The following is a 27965-nucleotide window of genomic DNA, read 5'->3' as shown; positions in this document are numbered from 1 at the left end:
TTCCTTGTGATGAACAGCCATCTTTTTATCACAAATACCAGTGAAAGTTTTTCCTGCATAAAGGTCAATGCAACAAACAATAGTAACAGCAAAAACAAAGGAATGTTTGCTACAGTGAAATCTTAATTTTTGGTAAAGTATGCTAGAGTAGTTAGAACACTGAGAAATTTATACAATAAAACAATTTTAGCACATGTGGAGCTTTTTATTGTAAATCATCAAATATCTTCTATAAACATATGAAGCTCTTTTAACAGTCACCAGTTTCATTCAAACTTGTTCGTGCCACAAAGCACTTCACAGTATTTCAACTTTTTTTTTTCTTTTTTAGAATGAGACACTTCACAACAGCCAGAAGCTATTACACCCACCATACAGGTAAAATGGCTTCATCCACTAGGTTTGTTCTTCATGAATCACGAAAGTCACACTGCCATAATTATGGTGGAAACAAGCTCTTGTAGTTATTGAATTACTAAAATGAATGACAACACATCAATAAAAAATACCAACAACTGATTTACAGCAATAAAAGTGTGTGTGTGTGTGTGTGTGTGTGTGTGTGTGTGTGTGTGTGTAAAGGATGGGGAGGGGGGGGGGAGGGTCAGGCCAGTCTCAGCTCTGTTCTTGACTCAGGGCACCATACTTGTTGCCCAAACTGAGACGTGGTCCTGAGGCTGCCATAGCACTCTCTGCATATCGATTGGAATGGGATCGGCTGTTACGGACTTCTTCAAAAGCACCCTCATCTCTTCTCCTGCAACAATGACAAATGAAAATCATATGAATCACTTTGAAAGTACAGCAACAAATATTTTCTACTATATGGTAACAACAAATTAAGTGCAATGCTATGGTACCGTAATTTGCTAAAAGGCATTCGAACGACCAACATCTAAAGCAAAGGGTATTTCGCCCATCAAGTGACAGACCTTTTATTAAGACAATGATAATAATGAAGCACAAATTTTCAACATTATAAAGCTATGAGGGAATTTACAATTTTTTATAGCAGCAGTACTATCTTCAAAAAGTTACAGAGTCAACAGTACAAAGTTAGTCGTAACATCACAGTTATTTTATTGGATGTACAACCCCCTTGCTTTAAACCCCCAAGCCGGTTCACCCATTCGGTTATAGGCCTGCGCACATTACTTCCTTCGCAGTTTACAACACATCTGATTAAATGAGACATACTGAACAATGTGAGTTTACTGGTAGAAAGTATTTCATTATTTAAATGTCTCTTAGAAATATACTGTTACTGGGATGCACACAACTTCCAAGACCTGTCTTCCAAAAACCATCAAACAGCCAAAGTACAGATGGCTGTGACTTCACTGTACCTTAGTTCTCTTGCTTGGGAAAATCTCAAGTTATGAAACCTGACAACTTACTTTCGACCTTGAGCTCTAGGATCCACATTCTTTGAAGCAGATAGAGTGGGGAAGAATTCTTCACTATTTATGTCTGGTGCAGTTCTGTTCTTCATCCGAGGACCTAAAACACATTAAAACTGTTTGAGTGTGTTTTATCAGTTGATTTAAAACAACCTCCATTTGACAGATTAGACAATCACCAAATAATTGAATTTTGCTCCCAATAGCACGAGATTATGAGCACATAAAAATTTAAGAGTTAATACTTACATTATGTCAAAAAAGCTGAAGGCAAATTACAATAAAAAGACAAGACTACTTTAATACGTGACAAAGAAACAAGAGCTAACTAACACTGGCTTACAAAGCCAGGTGATTCTTCGTCTGGCAAAAGAGGAATTGGTTTGACGAAACCAGACTGTCTGGGGGATAAGCAGGTACATTACATAGAACCTTGGGTCAAGTGAGGCAGTGAGATGAGATGAAATGAATCTCAATTACAATGCAAAGTAACCAAATTAATAAAAATTAAGTTAGAAATGAAGAGTTAACAGTCCAAGACTTACATATAAAAATACATGTATTTTAGAGGTGGAGGAATGGCCAGGATTTTTTTAAATTTTACTTTTATAAATACAATTCAGGTTTCTATGCGCAGACTACAGACACTTCAGCTTTTTCATTGTTAAATGGTCTGTTGTATCAGCCATGTCACTATGCAGTACACTGTTTCATTATGTGTGCGCGTACTGTGGCTACGCATCATTCTGGCAATCCTTTTTGTAAATAGGTTTGTATTACTAGTACTACGATGTTGCATTGTATGCACAAGCACAGTAATGTTTCAAGGTGCTTCAGTTTCTAGGAATAGGATTACATACTACCTGCCATTATCCCACAGTTATACTGCAATGCCTCCATTTTATTCTTTTATTAAAGAAACTAGAAATTTCACAACCTTCGCAGTAAGTTCAGGCCCTCCTAAGTCCCTCATGTTAGATGCAAACCAAAGTAACCCATACCTTTCCAAATACAATGTGTTTATAAATGAATATCAGGGTTTTAATGCATTTTCAATTTCATTTTGGCAGTCAAATTAGTGTACATGTGCACACCCTAAAGGCATTCAGTCAGAGGTTTTGTACAAAAGTGTATATTCTGTTGGAATAGAAGGTCCTGTGGCTACCCACAGAGAGATTAAACAAAGTAAAAGAATTTCTTTGTCATTGGTATATCAATGTTCTCTGGATTACAAATAATAATGGGAACCAGTTAATTTACACCTAGGCCTTTGACAGCTTACTTTATTTTGGTTATGTGATGTTTGAACTTCTGTAAAATATATTCAGCGGTCACTTCTGACAGTAAAATGTGCACTGAGTAACTCTACAACATTATACATTTTGTCATCATCAGTGTTTTCCCAGAAGCATGAGACATGCATTTGACAGTTTCAATAGATTGAAATGATAACCTCTAGACACACCAGTTATTCTAATTTGTTGTTGTTGTTGTTGTTATTTTTTTTGGGGGGGGGGGGGGTTGTCTAAGGGCGCTCAACTACTGAGGTCATTAGCGCCCAGTCACAATTGTTAGAGCACATAGAATCTAGTAAAACTCAAGGGGGGGGGGACACCAGAAAGTTCTTACAAAGATGCAGATAAAATAAGTGAAGGAGTTAGATGTCTTTGGACAAGCCAGTCAAAGTAATGAAACAAAGAACACGAACAGCTGCTCGAGTGTCATCAGCTAAAATATCCTGTAAAGTAGATGGCAGAGACAAGACAACACAAGATTGACTAAAACGGGGACACGACAATAAAACATGGCGCACTGTTAATGCATGACCACAAGGGCACTGCGGGGCTGGGTCATCTGAGAGCAGGTAGCGGTGGCTAAACCGGCAATGCCCAATCCGCAACCTGGTCAGAAGGACCTCTTCTCGCCGAGATGGTCGGGAGGAGGTTGTCCAAGCAGTTGGGAATGGTTTTACTGCCCGGAGCTTGTTTCCTTGAAGTGATGACCAAGTATCCCACCACAAAGACACAAGCCTCTTACAAACAACCCCACTAATGTCAGATGACGGGACACAATGGGAGGCTGGCCGAGGCAGGAGGACTGCAGCCTTGGCCGCAGCATCAGCAGCCTCATTCCCAGGCACTCCTACATAGCCGGGAACCCACAGAAAGCTGACAGGAGAGCCATCAGCAGCAGAAGAATGGAGGGACTGCTGGATCCGTTGCACCAAGGGATGGACCGGATATGGAGCTCCAAGGCTCTGAAGAGCACTGAGTGAATCAGAGCAGAGTACATACGATGAATGGCGGTGGCGGCGGGCATACTGAACGGCCTGATGGAGAGCAAAAAGCTCGGCCGTAAAGCTGGAACACTGGTCGAGGAGCCAGTATTTAAAGGTGCCGGCCCCGACGACAAAGGCACAGCCGACACCATCGTCAGTTTTGGAGCCATCAGTGTAAATAAAGGTATGACTGGCAAGTCGCGCACAAAGTTCGACAAACCGTGAGCAATACACTGCAGCCGGAGTACCCACCTTCGGGAGCGAGCTGAGGTCGAGATAAATATGAACCGGAGCCTGGAGCCACGGTGGTGTCGGGCTCTCACCCTCTCTGAATGTGGTAGGGAGGGCAAAATCCAATTGTCGAAGCAGGCGACGAAAGCGGACTCCAGGGGGCAGCAGGGCAGACACATACAACCCATACTGACGGTTGAGAGAATCGGCGAAGAAGGACTGATAAGAGGGGTGGTCGGGCATTGACAACAGCCGGCAGGCATACCGACAAAGCAGTACGTCGCGCCGGTAGGTCAATGGTAATTTGGCAGCTTCAGCATAAAGACTCTCGACAGGACTAGTGTAGAATGCTTCGGTCGCAAGACGTAACCCCCAATGGTGGATGGAGTTGAGACGGCGTAAGAGGGATGGCCAAGCAGACGAGGCTCCCATAATCCAGCTTTGATCGGACTACTGACCGATACAAGCGAAGCAGGACAGTGCGATCCGCTCCCCAAGATGAACCACTAAGAACTCTGAGGACATTAAGGGAACGTGTACAACGGGCCGCCAAATAAGAGACGTGCGGAGACCAACACAGTTTCCTGTCCAGTGTGAGCCCTAGAAACTTAGTTGTTTCCACGAATGGGAGAACAACGGGACCGAGATGTAAGGATGGCGGAAGGAACGCTTTATATCGCCAAAAGTTGATGCAAACCGTCTTCTCTTCAGAGAACCGGAAGCCATTTGCCACACTCCACGAGTATAGGCTGTCTAGACAACGCTGAAGGCAGCGCTCCAGGAGGCATGTTCTCTGGGCACTGCAGTAGATCGCGAAAAGTCATCGACAAAAAGAGAGCCTGAGACATTAGGTGGATTGCAATCCATAATTGGATTGATCGCTATGGCAAAAAGGGCTACGCTCAAGACTGAGCCCTGAGGCACTCCGTTCTCCTGGAGGAAGACGTCGGACAATACGGAACCCACACGTACCCTAAACTTTCGATCTGTTAAAAAGGAATCAATGAAAAGGGGCAGGCGACCGCGTAGACCCCACCTGTGCATAGTGCGGAGGATACCTCCTCTCCAACAGGTATCATAAGCCTTCTCCAAATCAAAGAACACGGCTACCGTTTGGCGCTTTCGCAAAAAGTTGTTCATGATGAATGTCGACAAGGTCACAAGGTGGTCAACAGCGGAGCAGCGGCGACGAAAGCCGCATTGAACATTGGTAAGTAGCCATCAAGATTCAAGAATCCAAACTAACCGAGCGTTAACCATGCGCTCCATCACCTTACAGACACAGCTTGTAACAGAACTGGGGCGGTAACTAGAAGGAAGGTGTCTATCCTTCCCGGGTTTGGGTATAGGAACAACGACGGCGTCACGCCAACGCATGGGGACTTGACTTTCGGTCCAGACGCGATTGTAGGTACGAAGAAGGAAGCTTTTGCCTGCCGGAGAAAGGTGGGCCAGCATCTGAACATGAATGGCATCTGGCCCCGGAGCAGAGGACCGGGACAGTGCAAGTGCACGTTCGAGTTCCCGCATAGTAAAGGGGGCATTATAATTTTCCAGACTCAGCGAGTGGAAGGAAGGTCGCCGAGCCTCTTCTGCCTCTTTCCTGGGAAGGAAGACAGGGTGGTAATGGGCGGAGCTTGAAACCTCCGCAAAAAAGCGGCCGAAGGCGTTTGAGACATCCACAGGATCAACAAGGACCTCATTACCTGAAGTCAGGCCAGGTACCGAGGAGTGGGCCTTAATGCCCGACAGCCGGCGCAGGCCACCCCAGACGACAGAAGAGGGAGTAAGATTGTTAAAGGAGCTGGTGAAAGAGGCCCAACAAGATTTTTTGCTGTCTTTGATGACTCTACGGCATTGTGCTCTGAGTCGTTTGTATCCAATACAATTCGCCAATGTAGGATGGCGGCGAAAGGTGCGTAAAGCACGTCGTCGAGCACGGATAGCGTCTCTACAAGCCTCATTCCACCAGGGGACAGAAACGCGACGTGAAGAAGAGGTAGTACGAGGAATGGAACGTTCGGCAGCATTGATGACAACAGCCATGAGGTATTCGACCTGACTGTCACAACTGAGAAAATCGTGGTCCGGAAAGGTCGCCAGGGAGGAGTAAAGTCCCCAGTCAGCTTTCGGTATGTTCCAGCTCGAAGGATGTGGGGATGGGGTGTGGTGCAGGAGACGAACGACACAGGGGAAGTGGTTGCTCGAATAGGTGTCAGAAAGGACATACCACTCGAACCGACGGGCAAGAGTGGTAGAACAGATCGAGAGGCCCAAGTGGGAGTAGGTATGAGTAGAGTCCGAGAGGAAAGTCGGGGCGTCAGTATTGAGGCAGACAAGATTGAGATGGTTGAAGACATCCGCCAAGAGGGAGCCTCTCTGACAGGATGCAGGAGAGCCCCAAGGGGGATGATGGGCATTTAAGTCGCCAAACAATAAAAACGGCGGAGGAAGCTGAACAATCAGGTGCATCATGTCAGCCCGACTAACTGCGGATGACGATGGAGTGTAGACGGTACAAACGGAAAAAGTACAGGCAGAAAGAGTAATACGGACAGCTATTGCTTGGAGTGGGGTGGTCAATGGGATGGGATGGTAATAGACATCGTCCTGAATGAGCAACATGACCCCACCATGAGCTGGAATACCGTCCACAGGGGTGAGGTCAGACCGCTCCGAGGTATAGTGGGTAAAAGCAATACGGTCAGTTGGGCGCAACTTGGTTTCCTGGAGACTAAGGACAAGCGGAAAGTGCAGGCGGAGGAGCAGTTTTAATTCCTCCCGATTAGATCAAATACCTCTTATGTTCCAATGTAACAAAGCCATCGCTAGTCAGAAAAAAGGGGGATCGAAACGGGTGAAGAGCTGGTCACCTCGACGGCCGCGGAGGGCCAGGTTTCGAGGGACAACGCTACAACCGGCGGGAGGCAGATCCTGTTCTATCGAGTCGTCACCAGCTCCGGCCGCTTTCCCGGGTTGCATAGGAGGGGCAGCATCATTCGCCGACGAGAGGCCAGCTGAGTGCCTGGCAGCAGAGCATCCCAGCGAAACTGAGGACGGCCGGGAGCAGCGACTCACGGATGGAGCGTCAGACGAAACGCGCCGGGGTGGAGAGGGGGATAAAGACTACTTCTTGGAGGCCTTCTGGGAAGTCCAATGAGGCATGGGGATGGTGGGCTGGACCCGAAGAAGGTCCTCACATGCGGGGTCCGTTTTTGGAACGCCGGACCTCGGAAGCCGGGGTCCGGAACGTTTCCCCGATGGACGCCTGAGAAGAGGATTGCTTCTCAGGCGGCAGAGGGGGGAGGAGGAGGAAGGGTGGCCCCTGGGGCAGAGGGGGCAGGGGCCGCGAGGGAGGAGGATTTGGAAGGGAGGCGGAGGCATAGACCCCAGATGGGGTGAGGAGGTGGAGGGGTGACAGGATAGGGGTGAGGATACTGTGGAAGGAGTGGACACGACTGAGGCAAACAAAGTTGTCAACGTCGCGGGATGGAGGCGGTCATACTCCTTCCTGGCCTCAGAATAAGAGAGGTGATCCAAAGTTTTTATTTCTCGAATCTTCTTCTCCATCTGATACACGGGGCAGTCTAAAGATCTAGGCGAGTGGATGCCAGAACAATTTACGCACTGAGGTGGTGGGGTGCATTTATGTTCCTCACGAAGAGGACGTCCACAATCGCCACAAAGGGGCTCAGCCTCACACCGTGATGACATGTGCCCAAAGCGCAAACACCGGAAGCAGCGCATAGGAGGCGGGACGTAAGGTCGCACGTCGCACCGGTAGCACATCACCTTTACCTTCTCCGGGAGAACGTCCCCCTCGAAGGCGAAGATAAAGGCCCCGGTGTCGATGCGACGGTCTTTGGGGCCGCGCTGGACTCGCCGGACGAAATGCACGCCTCGGCGCTCCAGGTTGGCCCTGAGCTCCTCATCAGATTGCAGCAGGAGGTCCCGATGAAAAATAACCCCCTGCGTCCCATTCAGTGTCAGATGCGGGACAATGGACACTGGGATGTCCCCTAGTCGGTCGCACGCCTTGAGCGCCGCCGACAGTGGCGGAGGTGGTCTTTATAAGAACGGACCCCGAACGCATTTTACTGAGAGCCTCGATTTCCCCGAAGATGTCCTTGATGTGCTGGACAAAGAACATGGGCTTGGAGGTGGCGAACGTCCCCCCCCATCGGTCCGAGAACAGACTAAATAGCGGGGGAAATACTTTGCCCCAAGCCGGCGGGCCTGTCCTTCCTCCCAGGGAGTGGCCAAGGGGGAAAGGGCAGGAGAACTAGAACCAGAGACAGTACCTTTCTTTTTAAAAGACTCGGCCGCAGAGCGACCCGATACATGTTGACGTTTCATCTGCGAAACGTCCGCCATGTCCGCCCCGATAGCACCCACTCCGACCAGGGGCTCTCCCCACGGGCGCCACCCAGCCTCAGCTAGGGCCACCTGGCAGGATGACCGTTGCCGAGAGTCCTGATGCCCCAAGGAGACTGGCATCTACTCCTTGGCCGACGTGGGGAGGGTGCAGCTCAGGTATCGGCAGTACGATCCCTGTGTTGTCAGGGGGCTACAACCTAGAGGGTACATGACGACCCCACCACAACGGGCTGGCTACCATGCTGGATTTCGGGTGCCATGGAAAGTCCATCATGATCGTAGGTGCAGATGGGGACGCACTATGGGTGTAACTTGTGCAACACATCAGGTGTTTAGGCCCAATTTGAGGAATAGTGGGTGTGGTTACAATGCCGTTACAATGCTGAGTGCGAAGGTCTTAGTGCACTGAGGACCAGTGAGACACCACGTAAGGCGTCCTTCCCCAAAAGGCTCGTACTTCTGTAGAATTTTGAAAAATGGAGGTCAAACCCCAAGGGGGACCATCACATGGAAGGCCAAAACGGTTGAAACGCCTTTTAGTCGCCTCTTACGACAGGCAGGAATACCTCGGGCCTATTCTTACCTCGGACCCGCAGGGGGAGGGTTATTGTAAGTATCGCAATATTCAACTTTGCAGAACACCGATTTTTTTGCGAATATTATAAATTTTTGTTGACAATTTAAAGCTAACATTCTTTAAATGATGTTCCACGTGCCTTAATACCTAATGCAAACTGTCACAAATTGAAGAAATACTGATCAGCTGTAAAATTCAGAAGACACTACTTACACTTCCCGATAAATCAGTAAACTTACTAGAATGTATTTCCCTTGGCTGGTTCCTCAAGTGCGGTGGCAAGTATGCAGAACCACCTGTAGGCATATACTCAATATGCTTATCTTCAACTGAAAAAAAGGAAGAACACTGCATCAATATTGTGCAAACACTAATCGTAAATGTAATTTTCAACAACAAAACTGGAAATATTGATTATGGTGTCTGATGAAATGGACTAAGAATAACAATGTGTGTGTGTGTGTGTGTGTGTGTGTGTGTGTGTGTGTGTGTGTGTGTGTGTGTGTGTGAGAGAGAGAGAGAGAGAGAGAGAGAGAGAGAAACATGTGCAAATGGCTCCTAGCACTTTACAATGAATTAACACGCCACAACTTGAATAATACAGTATATAAACAGATGCACAAAGTACCTATCCAACTTTCAATGGCAAGAAATTAGTAGTTTGTTGATATCCAAAAGCAAATAATTCATTCTCAGAAATAGATGACTACTTACAAGTTTTGTTTGTGTAGCACAGTGTATGTTGTGGTTTTAATTTATTTATTTCAAATAAAAAATACACTGGCAGAAAAAGGTTTGAACATCTAAAAAGACATGTTTATTTTGATCCAATGATGGTATATGCTGCCTCGGGGTAGTAGACGTTCCGATAATGGTTTCAACGCAGTCTGCCAACAGACAGTTTTAGTGGCACAGCAACCACAGCGCCATCTGTGTATCTTTTAATACTGAATGCTCAGTCAGAAGGCTCAGTGGGGTGAAACATGTGAAGCAACCAGGCGACTGACACACACACACACACACACACACACACACACACACACACACACACACACACAGACAGACAGACAGACAGACAGACAGAGTTTCAAAGGGGTCAGACTGGGGCCTTCCAAGTGGTGGGATGGTCCTTTTGGAGAATTACCACATAAACTGGACATGCTCCATCACATGCAACAGTGCTGGTATTGGTGGTCACACGAACATTCTCACACCTGGAGATAAGGTTCCGGACATCCACGCAACACAGATGCCTGCCAGGATCATCACATTGTACAGGCAGCATAGATACGAGAGCTTATCAGTCCAGACATGTCCAAACGAACTGGTTCTTAGCAGTGGGACAATGGACACGTGCACCTCTACCCTGTCTTCCAGTCGTGCCACAGCATTAACATACACAGCTCGACTGGTGTTTAAAGAGGATCACTTGGCACATGGAATGGCATGCTGTGGTCTTCAGTGATTAAAACTGATTCTGCCTGTTTGCACGTACAACAAACCTCGCGAGTACCGTCTCCTATAGTGCAGTAGTCTAAGACACACTGGCCCCTGTCCAGGTCTTACAGTGTGTGGTGCAATAAGCTTCAACTCTCTTTCACCTTTGGTGTTTCTGGTGGGGGGGAAACAGCATTCGGTATGTCCAGTACATTGTCAGACCCATTCTTTTTCAGTTCTTACAACAGGAAGGTGATGTGTTGTTCCAACAGGATAATGCTCACCCACACACTGCCCATGAAACTATCTGCTCCACAAGACAAGCAGCAACTCCCCTGGCCAGCACAATCACTCTACTTGTCTCCAATATAGCACATACACCCATAGTTCGTATCAGTTCAGGCAGGCTAGGAGAAAATCTTACCTTCATAGTCTCTGATGTTATTGAGCATAGCAAATGTTAAAATGAAGGACACACATTTTTGTATTTTCTCCAAAAAAAATTTCTGCTCAGAGATGACACTGTGCATATCATTTCGAAGATGGGAATTTTGGGAAAATTTTAAAATGCTGTATCTCTAACAATTCTAGATATTTTGTTAAGGCCTTTCTTATTTGAAAGGTAATTGCTTTATGATTACAAAGAAATCCTCCATTTGGACTTATCTGTTAAGAGTTATTTTACTATAGTGTTCTTAACTTTTATAATTTAAGGAAAAGAAATTTTTTTTTTTTTTTCAAAAATGCCAATCCATAAAATTTTGATTTTTTCCCTGTTTATTAGTACCATATAGTTCTACATTTCCTGAAAAGGAGAGCTTCCACTTTTCGGTTGAACAGGTTTTACAAACAACTAAAATTTTTGCCATACATAAAACCTATCATTACCACATTATCACATAACGGGCTCATAAAAATCAAAACCTAGCCATATTTAACATAATTTTAGTTTTGAAAGATGAGTAAGAGTCACTTTTCAAGTATTCTAAATGGTTCCCAAATGTGAGAGGTCCATAGACTTACAGACTTCAATTTATACAACTTCTGCATACACTGTTTCATACTGAAATTAGCCAGCCAATGAACTAAAAGTATGTTCCACTGCTTTAATATCTTCCTTTGATATAGAGTGATGCCTTCCTGTTGAACCAATAGGAACTGGAGTTATAATCTTCAAAACATTGTGAACAGGTAGTGAGCACTGATGGTGTTGTTGCTGCCCTTTAGCTGGAAACCTATATCCAAGCAGCTGGTCTATGTGGTAGCATAAAGTTTACTACAATTTTATTTACCCCATAACTGGCGTCTATAATCTCTGCAATCCACCAGTCACAGTCTCTCTCTCTCTCTCTCTCTCTCTCTCTCTCTCTCTCTCTCTCTCTTTCTCTCTCTCTCACACACACACACACACACACACACACACACACACACACACACACACACACACCCTTCCCAGGTTTGAATCTGAATGTTATCCTGCTGTTTCCAAAGTGTTGGCCGAATGAACGAAATTTCTTCTTTCTTGCTCTTTAAAGTGCTTGCAATTTGAGTTTGCCCATCACTTTGAGTCCAAAAATGTGTCTTCTGAATTCCTTTCACAGAAGTAGTTTTTTGGACCATTCTTCTTTTTTTCTGCTCACAGAATTCTTCGATTTCCCCTTTGGACAAAAGAATGAGGGCTGTGGATGTGTAAGATTTCACGCCTCTCTTAAAATCCTCAGCATTCACAATCACAGCTGTATTTGGTCTGGAAAGATTATGTTTTGTTGCATGTTGCTTCAGCAGGCCGCCTACACCATCACAAGGCCCCTTCCCATGACCAATAGCACTGTATACCCAGTCAGTTGGCACAATCGACTTAATTCAAACAGCTGGTAATACTTTTTAAAATGACTAGGAGCACCATCAGAAATGATCTTTTCTGCCCGTCTGCAGTTTAAGAATTTTTCGCATTGCTAGCAAAGCGTGTGCCGAGTCATGCCCTGTGTCATCACTTCTAACTGCAACACTTATGGTCTTGTTTTGAAAATATATCACTCCTGTAAAAATTTAAACCTGGTCATTACTCCAATGATATCCTCCTACTTCCAGTGGGAGGACAGGCCAGTTCTCAGCAAAATCACAGTGAAGCACTCAATATAGTTCTTCAGCCTGTACACACCTTCCACTTCTGCAATGTGTTGTTGCTATTTCTTCAGATGCTGGTGTGTAACTGCTTTCATTGAACATTCATCAAGTTCATCAATGAAACTGTCAAAGGCAACAGTTTTCTTTAATAGTGTGATTCATGTACCTCTTCACTTTCACAACTTTTAACCTTCATCTGTTACACTTAGTGTCTTTTGTTGGCACTCTGGCGAGAACAGTCCCATTTATCGAGATAAAATGACTGCACTAGTTAGACTTGAGCCCTTTCTACAGGATGGCCATAATAGGGATCTAGTCTTCCAAAGATTCCTTTTACATACAGACCTCACATCTCTTGATTTGTCTACCACGTATTTTGAAACTGATGGAATGTGGTTCAAAGTTGTTTTCTTTGAAAATGTCTGGAATAATAGTTAAAACTTGCACCTTTTCACTGTAGGATGCAAAATACTCGAGAGCTGAATTGATATTTGTGAAAAATTCCTGGCAGAGGTGCAAGTGTGCTTTGGTTCATTTCCTTCTGAAGATGGAATTTCTACTTTGAAGAGTGGTCAGTTTTGCTGTAGTGTATTCATCCACAGCTTTAGTAATTTCTGTGCTTTCTTGATGCATAGAGCTTATGACTCAACTTCACTGACCACAGTGTCTGAACAGGACTAACACCTACCTCGGTAGTTGACTGATTCAGGGTATTTAATTCTTCCTCTATTGATGCAAAATCTGCACCATCTGCACTATGGGACGCTTGTTCAGATACTATCGTTGTTATTCTGTCAAAACATTTAGAACACAAAGCCGTCACTGCAAACATCTTCACTTTGAAACAGAGTCTTCAAATGAAAACACTTATTCCCAACCTGAACAAAGTCTGTTTTTTGTATGTCTTATGCATCACTCTTATGGATGTGCAAATAGTCAGCACACTTCCTGTGGCCCCAGTCAAAAGACATTTCAAGCAGTCCTTTTCACGAAACACACTGCAACTGTGTCAACTGGTAAAGGCCTCAAGAAAACACAGACCTCACTGGAGGGTCTCAGATTTCTTAGAAGCCTTTTCAGGAAACAAATTAGCACTGAAGAACTTTAATACAGAAACCTGCAATGAACAACCAAGACAATGAAACTGGCATGAAATTACAACAAAGTTTAAGAAATATCTGCAGCAATAAAAGCAAAAAGAAATAACTGTAACAAAAACAGAAATAAACATTGTAAAAAAGAAATTAGTAAAAAAAACAACTTCAGTTAAGACATACAGTAGCCTTGAAATTTAAATTTAAAAAAAATAATAAAACCTGTCCAACTTCAAAGCAGAAGCTCTCCTTTACAGAGAATACAGTACTACGTGGTACCGCTCAATAGAATAAGATCTAACTTTTCTGGATTGGCATTTTTGAAAAATCTTTTTTCTGTAAATTATAAAAAAAATTCAAAAGGCAACAGTAAAACAACTTTAACATATGTCCAAATGGAGGATAACCACAGTCATAAAGCAGTTATCTTCCACATAAAAAACTGTAACAAAATATCTAGAACCGTTACTGAGATAAAGCATCTTAAAATTTTTTCCGAAAATCCGATCTGCAAAAAATGGTGTTCACAGTGTCATCTTTAGAGGCCTGTATCTCGGGGCAGGAATTTTTATGGAGAAAACAAAAAAATGTGTGTTTCTTACTTATTCCTCTATTTTAACATATGCTAAATTAAATAACATCCGAAACTATGAAGGTAACCCCCTGCATGAAGTGATGCCTACAGGATAGGAGGAAACGAGAAGTGACTCGTCACCAAACAGCCCTTACAGAACTATGTGAACAGGTCGAGCAGGTGTGACATTATGTATCCCATGACAGTTTTCGCCATCTGTACGAGTGATTGGATGCCAGAGTTGGCACATACTTGCCGTCTGTAGCAAACTACATGACATACTAACATGGGAGTTTCAGCATGGGTTGATACCTGGTACCTCAGAACCACTTGTGCTACTGATCTGTAAATGTAATTGTTTTGTGTACTCCATATGTACCGTTGCAACAATAAATCTTGAGTGAATTGGAAACCTGTCAAAAGTTGTACTAATTTTTTTTCCCCCAACAGTGTAAGTACTGTGGTGACTGACCTGTCCAGTACATAAGTGTCAGCACAATAATTCATCTAGAGTGAAGCTTACAGTCAGAAACACTGACTGTTTACACACACGTATTTTCAATATAATTTTTGACATCAACAAGCCAAATAGTGAACCAACTATCAAGAAACATTCTCATATCTACATAGATAAAAAATCAAAGTTGAAACTAGATTATTAACACTTATTATATTTTTATTGTCTTTTTTATTAATTCTGCTGTTATACCTGGCTGTTCTGGTTCAGGTTGGGATTGTGGAGCAACGATTTTCCATGGCCCAGACTGAACCTTGCGCCGAGGAACTAGTTCACCGGCTTCATTTTCCTCCATAATATCCTGTTCTTCACCATCACAACCACCTCCCTCACTATCACCTTCTGTTATGGTTAAGTTTCCAATACGGAGTCCAGAGTAATCCTTCTTTTCTTCTTCAAATTCCTTCCATTCATCATCTTCGTCCTGTAAAAGGTACATTAAACTTTCAGATGACAGCACTGATACAAAGCAATCACAAAATAAACACAAACTGTCACTTCCACAGCTGATTTAGCGGCACACTGCTCGACAAAATCCTTTCTTCTGTAGTACATGTAAGCTTTAGCTTCACCAATTAAATAATTTGCTGTTTGTATTATTAACTAAATAGGTTGAACCAGAGACTGGTTTGAACACAGCAGTGCCTTGCCATCCCTTATCCTGTCTGTGGCACTATGCTCCTGTTACTATCACGTTCATCTACTTAACAAGTCAATTTTAGAGGCCTACAGTTTAATTTTAAAAAAATGCGGAATTTCTAAACCCTTACTTCCAATATGCTGAAGTGGTGTAAGCAGTTTATTATCTGCAGAAAGTGGCATTTCTAATAAAGTACCGTGTACAGATGACAATATAGGCTATATTGCTTTTGTAACATTTAGGGAAACTGCAAATGTACACAACATTATGACATTGGATTGGGCTGTAACTCTCAAAACTACAAATAATCAGCAGAAAAAAAAAAAGTGTGTGGGGGGTCAAAGTCTATAAATGCATGAATGAACGAAATTGGATATAGTAACAGTAAACAAGTAAATACTTAAAGTGCAAATAATGTCAAAATTAACACTACAATAGCATATAGAAAGTACAGCTTTAACAAAACAAAATCGTGAACAATATGATGCACTTGAGTTAGCAAAGATTTTGTGTCATTTATTTTACACCATCTATGATAGGTACATTGTACATGCCATTAAGACCAAAAGGGTGTGCACACACGCACACAAAACTGTAGCTGGTACAGTTTACCTTGTTCTTTCGAGTCAATGACATTGTTGCAGATCTTCGACAATCATTTATAGTGGATATCAGCTGAATTAAAAGATTTTACTTTTGCATACTTCATTCACAATCATAATCATAATCTTCGAAGACAGCAGAATATTCTAGCAAATTCAAGGTGCCTAAAGGTGGATTTCAACAATTACATAAGACGTCCCATTCCTTTTTCTGCAATTCCAATGTTAACCTATAAGAACTTTTCTCAAAGCCTCTTCCCGTTTTTGAGTTTAGGCCTAATCGATCCATCTTACATAGAATCTCACAAAGGAATAGATTTATGCTCTGGTCTCATTTATTATAATTTTCCTTATTCCCATGACGACAGTTCTTTTGAGGCAAATGCCATGACAGTTCCTACTGATCGAGCATGGCATATTCCACTTTCTCTTGCCCATTACCGATAATATTAAAATGACAAAAATTCTCATAATCATTCTACATTTTCATAATTCAACTTATTAATAGCACATTTTCCTCCATTAATAGAGTCTGCACACTTTACAATGTTCTATGGCACAGCACTGTGACACACCACTACAGTTGCACAAAAACAGTCAGTAATTCTACTTATATTCTCTTTGTTGTAGGAATGCAGTCTCAGGAGTGAGAAAAATCACTGAATGCGAAACTGGGTTACTGAGAATTGCTACGTACCATATAGGAATATTTTCGTACTGTATTTAACTACTGAATAATCAATATTTGTATGTTGGGCAATATATTCTTAAGGCAGTGCTATTAGTATGTATACCACTTTTCTCACAGCAGATTATGACCTCAGTCCACAAGTAAATCTAAATATGTCATCTATCCAACTTCATAATAGAAACACTAGGCTTATTTTCACTTATATACATGCAGTCTGTTGGTCTAAAGTATTTCTGTAAAACATACAACTCAGAAGCCACCAACAAAATTAATGGAAACAGCATATGACAGGCTGCTATAATGGCAACCATCAAAAACTAAAATCAAGCACTGAAGTACAGCCAATTTTTCCCCTTTTCATTTTCCTATGAAATGCACAGACCTAAGTTAAACTCACCTTTCAGCAAACAAATTTAATAGTGGCACAGAGGTTCCATATGGCCACGGTCTTCAATGCACAACAGTGCCAGGAGGGCACAGTGTGCAAGTTTACTTAACTTCTTAACAGTTTAAAAGTGTGTGCTGGACTGTGACAAAACCAGACCCTGGTGTTTGGCATCCAACACTCTTACCAACTGTGAATTTAGGCACATCTTACTGCCCACCTCTCAACAAGGGAGAAGGTGCTGACATATGAAAGCTTGATATTCTGCTGCAAAGAGCATTACCCAAAAAAGATGACAGTCTGGTTTCAAATCTCAGTCTCTCATACAATTTTAATCAGTAAGGCAGTTACATCTGTAACACCTATTAACAACAAGTACACACTGGCACCAACAGTAGCATCACATTGGTTCCACATTTTCACAGTAAATTATCTGCTGTGGCCAGTTCATAATTGGACACTGACACTATATGCAAAAGAAGTGAAGTATATACTGAGCAAAGGCTAAAGGATTAGTGTAAACAAATACAAAGTAAGATTAAATTCCTTTTTTCCTCATCTGGGTCTTCCACTCCAATTTCAGTTTGTTTTTTAGCAACCGATAAGCAGATGATACAAATTAGAAAAGGCTCCAGTATACCCAAACCACATATGAAAAAATTACGACAACACACGTGTCAAATTTTTGTTATCTACTCAGTACAGGAAATTTAGTGGTCTAGATGGATTAATTTGGGGAAAATTTAATTTAATTAGAATGTTAAAAGCTCATTATAGCAAAAATGTGGCTCACCAACAGACAAACATTAACACCGACAATAACTGAACTAGTACAATGCATGTAGAAACTAATACAGTCAACTTATATAGCACTGTTTCCACTGCAAACAATTAGCAAGCCCATGAAAGATTTCATACATTCAAGAAGGGCTTTACTGATACTATATACACTCTCAAACATCAAACACTGACATAGCAGTGAGAAACTGCATGTATTCCATAATCTATGTCTGGCTCAAGCAGTCACAAAAAATGCCTGCATGCTGACTATTTCTGCTAGTTGTATCAAAGAGATGCACATTTGTTTAAAAACAATCTGCGTACAGTTTTATGAAAAATAAGAAAACTAAAGTTCATGCTACACATATGCATGTTTTGCTCACTCATATTTGCTCACAAACAGTTAACAAGTGCTACAACGATAACAAACATGCAGTTAACTGATCCATGTAAGTGTATCATTTTAAACACATTAGCACCCATGCAGATGGAAGATAAGAACATAAAAACTTAATGGAAGGGCTCCTGCTGTTATGAAAAATTAATCTGTAAGCAGTATAATATTCAGATAGGGAAAACACATGCAAGCACTTTAGATCTCATGCAAACCAACTGCAAGTGAACTGAACAAATACGCAGACACACATGAATGTGGACACACACACACACACACACACACACACACACACACACACCTTCTCTTTTCTGCCATGTCAATAGCGTAACAATTTACCATTAACAGCAGCATAGATCTTTAAACTGGTCTAGCAGTGTAGCCATTCCAGTAAACACAGCCAATGGCAATAGGAAGTGAGCTGGAAGAGCACTTCTACTAAAATGGTGCAATTGATGTGACTGAGAAATTGTGCAGTATCAGAAACTGAAACCCCTACCGTTAAGACGAGGAGATTGCAGACTGCAGAGTGCAACAATATGTTAAGTTGGGCTCGCACAAGTTTTGTTCATCTCAAGCTTTTCCTTAACCTTCCATTCCTGTACATAAAATAAATACAGTGCCAACCATACACAAAATGTAACAATGAAAGTATGCATCTGGCTGTAATATCATTCAGACTTTTCACATACGTACTAAATCAAGCGTATGGGTTAAGTAGCTATCTGAGAACTAACTGTTGTTTATAATTATTACACATTCGTGTCCGTTTGAAGTCTCCAGTCACTGAAGGTATATTATCAAAGTTGTAATGGCAGTTAAATCAATCACACCCTTTAGAACAATTGTAGTGTTACAACTCAAATAGCCTGACAGTAAAATGTGTACTGTAATTAAAGTGCAGCGGATCTACCTCAGTTCAAAAGATTCGATATAAAAGCTTGGGAATGTAACTACACAAACACAATACCAGAAACAGTGTTGCACCAAGTATAACAGACTGACCTCTCATATTTTTGATTGAAGTTTTTATGAAAGCTCTGAATTTAACTGGCTACACTGACATCATACTAACAATGTCTACCTTTAAGTGTTCAAAGCTCATGAAAGCACTGCTAAACACAGCACCTGTTTAACAGAAAACTGATGAATAACAAAATTCCCCATACATAATCAATGTGAGAAATATTTTAAAAGCTAGGATCCTAAAAACAGTATTAACTTAAGAATAGTTTAATTAATTACATGTTATAATTATCTGATACATGCTCAGAAGAAACAGCAATATGTTCAAATCACAAGATTTTTTTATGGTAGTTTACCAGTCCCATGGCGATAGCATGTATAACCTGCAACTTACATCTTTTGCAAAACAATGTTATTGTAGCTACTAATGTTTACAAATACTAAAAAAGTTTGCAGTTGCATGGGTAAGTACAAAACATTACTACTGCACTTGCTCCCAGCAGCAGAGGAAAAATACTGGAGAAATTTAAGTCAGGAGTCAGATAAACCTGTTCTCAACTACATCATTAGAAGAACTTCAGCATAAAGAACAGCATTCAATATAAGAGAATAGCTACTTCACAAGTGCTGAAGGGGTGAATACGCACCTTATCAGTCAGTTTCGATATCACAACTCAACGCACAGATGTTTGAGATGGTGCACATATTAGGTTAGAGAAAAATGTGTATACAAGAAGACATTTCTTCATGTAGCAACTTTATTTACACTGTAGGCTTATTATTAGACAGCTGGACTAATCTAGATATGGTACGTGCCAATGTAAACTTCAATTCATATGTATCCTAAAGTACACTATATGCATGTACAAGCAGCTCAGTGTCAATCATAAGCAGGTAGCTGAGACAAACGCTAAAATCTAGTTGTGACCGATTCAGCCAAGCGCAAACTAAAATGTCATGCAGTTGTCTGAACAATCGAGATGCGCACGGAATACATGAATTTTAAAGGTAGGAAAAAATAATAAGGAAAGTACCAGAAGTACAACAAATGTTATTAGAACGTGAGCCAAATCTATGTCACATGTAGCTTGACATGCTTTGTTGACCCCCCTCAAAACTTCCAAGGTGAAATTTAAGGATTTTATATGGATTCACATCTCGGCTAAAGCCTTTAATTTACAAATAAAGAAACTAGTGTATACATGGTGTCCCAGGAAGAATTATCAGTATTCAGGGATATGACCAGAAGAATCATTTGAAGCTGGAAAGGCTAGTAAACAAAGGCTCTAATATGCATACCTTAACTCTGAGCCCAAGTTCTGTAGAAGGGCTGTTTCACAGTGTCTAAGACTAAGTGCTTGTAGCTCTTAAGGTATTCATTTTAAGGTCCATGCTTACTAGGCTTTACTACTTCGAATTATCATTCCTGTCACATTCCCGTATATTGACCACTTCCCCATAGGACAGCCTGTATAAACAGAAACAATTATATTCTTTCATTGAAAACTAAGAACTGTTCTTAATACACCATGGTAGTTTGATGCTGACATACCTAATAACTGTGTAGCATGAATGAGAACTAAACAACCTGAAAAAACAGGTGCGCCTAACTCATAAATTGCATCTCCAACCACAAGATCACCAGTTCTTACAGAAGAGTCATGGTTCGGTTTTATTTAAGATATTTGTAGCAGTTTAGATCTGTCTCATAAAACTCACTGACTAGTTTAACAAGGAGATAAATATGGAAACTGGTGAAGTCACAATATTTTAGAATGTCAGTGTGGTTCTTAAAAGCCAATATCATCCTCAAAGCTGCACTCAACAATGTAGTCAATTGTATAACTGGTTTTCATTGGATTTTTCTGACCTTAGTTTGTACTAATAATGCTGACTATATTTGTGGAGTGAAACAATAAATTAAAACTAACACAAAGCCCTTACTTACTTTCTGCTATGTTGTTTTTAGAACATCTGACATATTCCATAATTGTTCATACCAAAATGTTCATGACATTCACATCTAATTAACTTTCACATGATAAAATCTCTCATTAAATTATGCAAATTATAAAAAATGCACATGAAATGAAATTAATGCAGAGGTCTCAAAAATATTTCTAAATGTATCAATTCAAATGCAGTTAGAAAACTTGGGAAGTCCTCAATCATACAAGTAGTAATACCACTCTACAACAAAAAGTTTTATTTTATACATTTATACACTGAAATGTAAAACTATACATGGCAATCTAACAGATGACACACACTGCCAAACTATTAAGCAAGATCTCTTCCACAACAGAATAATTCAAGATGTGGATATACAATGACCTACTTTTAACACCAGAAACGAGTTTGAATGTACAGCAAAGTATTCGCATGCACTTCAAATTTGGCCACAATGAAAATTGAGTTTTATGTACAACTGTACCTTCCAGATTAGCTTAAATCACATTGAGAATAACTCTCATATTGTTTTGGTCTTCCCATCAACCCAAATGAAGCTAACTCAACACATTCATCCAGCTTGAGAAAGGAGACAGTTAATCAGCAAATACACCACATTTATTTCTCAGTAACAGTCACAGCTCATTTCGAGAACTGGGGAAGGCGGTGGATGTGGTACCTATTTGGTTAAACTCAAGTGCTGGAGAGCTTCAGATTGTCATTCCTTTTAGTATGTGCTTTTGGGAGTTTCATTTAATGCAAACTTGCATGTAATCCTGTTTACCACACAAACAGAATTAACAAGCAACGAATTTGTTATCAATGGCATTTCACATTCTTATTTCATCTAATCATTTGCAGAACTCGTTAGGGGCTGGAACTCTGTCATCTTCCAACACAACCCAGACTTCAGGCTGCATTACACACAAGTCTGTCATCATCACAATCAAGATTTATATTGTGTGTGTGTGTGTGTGTGTGTGTGTGTGTGTGTGGGGGGGGGGGGGGGGGTTGTTCCAATATGTAACATGAGCCAGCTATATAATAAAACGAAAGTAGTGGTGGCATGCTGATCAACAGCCTACCCTGAGCTCTAAATTATGTTCATAAGAAAGTGACAGTTCGGCTGGCAATTGGCAAATCCAGCCAATATGAACCATACACTTGGACCAGAATTAGATAAGTGATTTATAGCTATGTATGTACAGAGTAGCTACCATGAGCTTTGCCACACTTTTCTTTTCCTCCAAAGCCATACAGCTTTGCTACACTAGGTGGCAGTTATCAATCAGCTGCAAATGACACTTGCAGCTGATAATCTAATTGCTGTGATTCATTAACATTGTGCATAAATAAAACATGATACAAAGAGACACAATGTGTGAAATAATAATAGTAATAACAAAACAACAATCATCATAATATATTATTTCTACTGACAGAAATCAGACATCACTGCTGTCTCCATCTGATTCTGTCCCATGGCAACTACTTTGTAGTCCGATATGTTCCTCTCACTTCATCCTCAATTTTTCACCCTTCTTAATATTTTATTCTGTCCTTTCTCAATTAAAATTATTTTTCTTTCAGTATATGGCCCACACAGTTTACTTTTCTTTTCTTGGCACCTCAATGCCAAATGTCGCGAATTCACATTGTACCACTGCTGTGTTAATAATTAGTAGGTACACTGTTTTTAAACGACAGTGCCAGTAGATGCCGATTCTGAATGAAGCTACCAACGCTTCTGACAAGTGCTGCATTCTACCGAGTGTTTCAGATGCCTCTAAAGTGCTGAGATTTTTTATTTTTATCTTACATATAGATATTTATTCAGGTATTAAGGGGTTAACCACCTTTAAGAAATTCTTTGCAATAACCTTTCCATTACTTCACTGTTGCTTATGTTTTCCACTACTTTTATTTTCTCCCTTCTCTTCCATACGTGCATCAAGTACTGGTTACCTACCACAGCCACAGTCCACTAGATATAAAAGTGAGCAACTAATAATTTTGTTTACACTGGGAACAATTTCATCGGTAACAAATATTTTAGGCAAAAACATTTTAGAAGTATTTAATAGTCAATCCAGTAAGTATAAAAGCCAACACTTAGCTTTCTTTTCATGTGTTCATTACAGAAACAAGGTTTTAACTGCGTTAGCACACAATAGTTCAAATTAAATGAGTTTTTGATTATCTGCATACATCAGTTTTATGTCTGACTTTAGTTGATAGACTGGAAGGTATTCCGAGCAATGTAGGTCTTATCAACTCCAGGAAGATATACTGGATTTAATAGCCTACAGACAAAGTGTACAAACTAAGGTAGGACAAGGTTAGTGAAGAAATTCAGCTCTGTCCATTTCAAAGGACCCATTCCAGTATTCACCTTGATTATTTTAGGATAAAATCAAATACTGAACTAATTGTAACGGCATATTTCTTATGGGCAATAACAGTACTCAAGATCACAAAGTGACCCAAGTTTTCTAAAATAGTGTTAAAAATGGTTGATGCTAACCTGAGTATCATCATTTAGAACTACCTATGTGGGTGTAACGTAAATTGCAATGCACAACAGGGCACTTACAAAGACTGTTTTACCTAGATACTAAGAATTCAAAGCCTCTGTTCATATCACAAAATTACCTACCAATTTCTTTGACACTTAAAAAATATAGTGAACTCTCCCATTAAAATCCTCCTGGATCAATTTCTGTATCTCTAAGTAATTAAAACACTAAAATACCCAACATTTTCTTTGTGTTGCACTGACCACTTTCCTTAGCCCATGCCTTGAGGTAAGCCACTAACAGAGCCAAAACTTATTTTAGTATCTTTAGATTTTTAATACTAAGCAGCAACAGATCCAGAAGTACTTGAACAATGAGATTGTCTTGGCCGAGGATGTCTATACATTTATATATTTAATTAGTTTATTTCTTTAAGGAATCAACCTGTGTGTGTGTGTGTGTGTGTGTGTGTGTGTGTGTGTGTGTGTGCGCGTTTTTTTCTAAATGACAATTTACACAAATTTCCCCTTTACTGTGCCTGGAAACCTATTTATCACATATTCGGGAACCATTCAAGAAATCACTAATGATGGGACTACCAATTTTGTCAGTCAGTGCTTGTGTATCAATGTGTTGAAAAACCTGTACAAACTGTTCAGAATTCTACTGCAGAGTCACAGTTTGGTTCGAAGGCACAATGGTTGCACATGTGTCAAGAAAGGTTGAGTGAACGTAAATGGATACTGCAATTTAAAAATACATACAAAAACAGTTTTAATTACTCTCAAGTAAGTACATTCTGTGTATGCCCACTCTATATATATTTTTTTTGTGCAGGGGGGAGGAATAATGACACACTATCCTCAATAACCTTGAAAAATTCAGATTACTGTTACGTTGCCTACAACCAAATTAGGTGCAGTGTTGCCCTCAGTGTCATACACTATTGAAACCCAATTGCGCTCTGAGACCAGAAAACAATAGGCCTACACATCGTGCACGACATTCACTTTTTCAAGACCTGAATTAAATTATTTGTAATACCAAATATTCAGTCTCCAAGTCAAACAACAGTTCACAAGCAATGATACAAGTTAAATAAACGAAATACATTGGCCAACCCGTAAACCTAAGACCGCCATATGGCAAGTGGTCATGTTGCAGTAGTAAACAGAAGTAGATAATGTAACCAATTACATTTAAGAAACTTAATTTTGTGGCGTAAACTTCGTTTTCTTGCCACAAACCAGAAGCACCATAACCTGCTTCGTGGTACTCTCTCTCCGATCAAAACTGGAACTCAAAAGTGTGCGCAATTTTTTTTTTTAAAAAAAGAAAAAAGCAGATAATACATTTGTGTTTTTTACAAGCTTTACTAACCGTATAAGATGGGAAATACCAACTAATGGATGGAAGTTTTCCAAATGCACGAGGACCAGTACTATTAGATGTCTATGGATCAAGACATTACACACACATCACTAACTATTTCGCATACCCTGGGCAGCTTAACCTAAAAATTCCTTTCGAGAACATAATTCTAGAAACCTCAATTCGAAAGCACTCTGGCTACGATCTCCTTCCACTAGCTCAGCACGTGACATGAATGTGGCAGATCATGATGCTAGAAATTTAAGATGCCATTTCTTTAATGCCCAAATGTTCCTGAATTAAAAAGAAGTCTTCAATTTTCTTCTAACTTCAGATATGTATTCTCATAAACCAGGCGATCCAGAATAATGCCTTTCCAATGTACACGGCCCCTATACACCACGTACGAACTAAACTTGTAGCATTATCAATAACTAAAATATGACGAGGATCACCGAAACATTCATTCATTCTACTTCCAAGTCCTTAACTAGAAGGTATTCTTACCTGTGTCTGGTGCATATTTTCATCTCCATCCGTGCCAATCTGCTGTAACGGCATGGGTTTTTTTACCTTTTCAGATTTTTTACCAGCATCTTCAAGTTTCTTCGCTATTTCGTCTGTTGTCGTAAACTTTTTACCTTTACTTTTCTTTCGGTCCTTTTTCGCAAAGAAATCATCTAAATCAGCCATTTTAAACCTAAGCCTATTCTCTAACAACCCGTACTGGTCTCACAAGCACTAAAGCACAGAACCTTTTTGGACTTTCTGCACAGATGATACACGCATGTAGTAGTTTCAGTCTGAGGAAGCCAGCAAAACATAACAAAATTTGCTATAGCAAATCTGTGTTCGGTTAACAATACTGACTTGAAAAACTGAACTATTAATACTCTATTGGCAGCTTTTACGGACAATTATTACAAGACTAATCCATCAATACAAAATATATTTACGTCTAGGTCCCTCAAATGGACAAACTCTAGAGGCCGCTACTAGCTAGAACTGCAGTACATATCGTGAGCTTGATGATAAATCAAGGGGGAAAATCTTGCGCAATTTAGTACTAACGTTCTAAAAAAATGGACTTCTAAGAAATTTCCATAAGTTGTTAATTTACTTATAATAAGAATAAAAAGGACTTGCTTTTCCATGTAGTTACCGAATTGCTACACACCAAAACAATAAAATTAATTGGATGGGGCTAGTGATTCTGTGTTATTCATCATATCATAGTACCTCTAGTGAGAGACAGTTTCTCATCCCATTAAGACAAATACGGTTAAGTCTTTTGTTGCTCAAGTAGTTGCACAGCAAATCCCATCTTAGAACATATTCTGAGCTCAAACATAATGAGTGAACTCGAACAGAATGGCCGCCCCATGGCAACCAGCATGGATTTCGAAAACCCAACTCGCACTTTTCCCACATGGTGACCAGAAAGGCAGTCAGCTAGATGGAATATTTCTCGATTTAAGAAAAGCATTTGCCTCAGTACGATACCTAAGCTTATTATCAAATAAACAATCGTATGGAGAATCAGGCGAAATTTGTGACTGGACTGAAGATTTCCTTTGGTAGGGAGGACGCAGCACTTTATCTTGAATGGAGAGTCGTCGACATATGTAGAGGTAACTTCCAGTGCACCCTTGGGAAGCATGTTGAGACCCTTGGGCTCAAGTTGTATATTAACATCCTTGCGGGCAGTATTAATAATATTAATAGTAACCATAGATTTTTCACGGATGATGCAGTTATCTACAATGAAGTAGACCTACAGTCTGAACGAAACTGCACAAATATTCAGTCTGACCTTGATAGGATTTCAAAGTAGTGCAAAGATTGGCAACTTCCTTTTAAATAGTTAGAAATGTAAAATTGGGCACAAAATTTAAAAAAATGCATAGTATCATATTAATATTACTATGTCACAGCAAAACTCAGGCAAACAGTAACAGTAGGGCCATGAAAGGGAATGATGACATAGATTCAGTCATGGGTGAAGCAGACTTCATTGTACTGTTACAATACTAAGTAAATGCAATTAAGCTACAAAGGAGATAGCTCACAAATCACTTGTGTGACCCAGCCTAGAATTTTGCTCAAGTGTTTGGGACCAAATCAAATACAACTAACAGGGGATATTGAATGTAAACAGAGAAGGGCAGCACCAATGATCACAGGTTTGTTGGACCCACGGGAGACTGTCACAGACATGTTGAAAGAACTAAATTGGCAGACTCTTGAAGACAGATGGAAGCTATCCCAAGAAAGCCTACTAACAAAGTTTCAAGAATTAGCTTTAAGTGATGACTTTAGGAAGATACAACAACCCCCTACATATCGCTCCAATTGAGATTGTGAGAACAAGATTAGGTTAATTACAGCACACACAGAGACATTTAAACAATCACTTTTCCTGTTCCCAATACGTGAATGTAACAGGAAAAGGCTCTAATAATTGATACAATGGACACACCCTCTGCCATGCACTTTATGGCTGTTCGTTGAGTACAGATGTTGATGTAGATCCACAGTCATGCAAGATCGAAACAGCAGCCTTCCTCTACCCCCTCTGTTTTGCGCCTACTCAGCACTAAGTCACAAACATGAAGAAACAAAAATGTCTTAACCCAGTTGTGTAGTATATGGAAGGAAGGCCATATGGAGCCGATCACCAAACAAAATCGTGAACCCTCCACATCTACATTTACATCTATTTTCTGCAAATCACTGTGAGGAACATGGCAGAGGGTACTTCCCATCGTACCACACACCAGTGCCAAAATTTCTGCTCCTTCCATTTATGTATGGAATGTGGGAAGAATGATTCCTTAAATGCCTTGTGAGTCCTGTAATAAGACTAACCTTGCCATCGCCATCCATACCGGAGCGGTACTTAGAGGTTTGTATTTTATTAATACTGGTTTTTGAAACTTTGTATGTAGACCTTTGTGAGACAGTATCTGCCAATTCAGATCTTTCAAAACCTCTGTGGTCCTGTCCCATGACTCAGACAAACCTGTGACTATGTGTATTGTCCTTCTTTGTACCTGTT

The 27965-nt window shown here is 40.8% G+C and overlaps 1 protein-coding gene across 1 annotated transcript; it reads right to left on the bottom strand.

The window, feature by feature from the left end:
- Positions 1–184: 184 nt before the first annotated feature.
- On the bottom strand, positions 185–25685 carry LOC126248607 (protein CDV3 homolog). The gene is made up of 5 exons (XM_049949746.1): positions 25415–25685; positions 14805–15036; positions 9103–9192; positions 1398–1500; positions 185–757 (listed from the first exon to the last, which is right to left on the bottom strand). The coding sequence occupies exons 1-5, from the start codon at positions 25598–25600 to the stop codon at positions 616–618; spliced, it is 753 nt and encodes a 250-aa protein (XP_049805703.1). The 5' UTR covers positions 25601–25685; the 3' UTR covers positions 185–615.
- Between the last annotated feature and the right edge of the window lie 2280 nt (positions 25686–27965).

Source organism: Schistocerca nitens, chromosome 3 (genome assembly GCF_023898315.1).
Source record: "Schistocerca nitens isolate TAMUIC-IGC-003100 chromosome 3, iqSchNite1.1, whole genome shotgun sequence".
NCBI classification, from domain to species: domain Eukaryota; kingdom Metazoa; phylum Arthropoda; class Insecta; order Orthoptera; family Acrididae; genus Schistocerca; species Schistocerca nitens.
The sequence above is the reverse complement of the archived record's forward strand: the minus strand, read 5'-3'. Positions and strand labels throughout refer to the sequence as shown.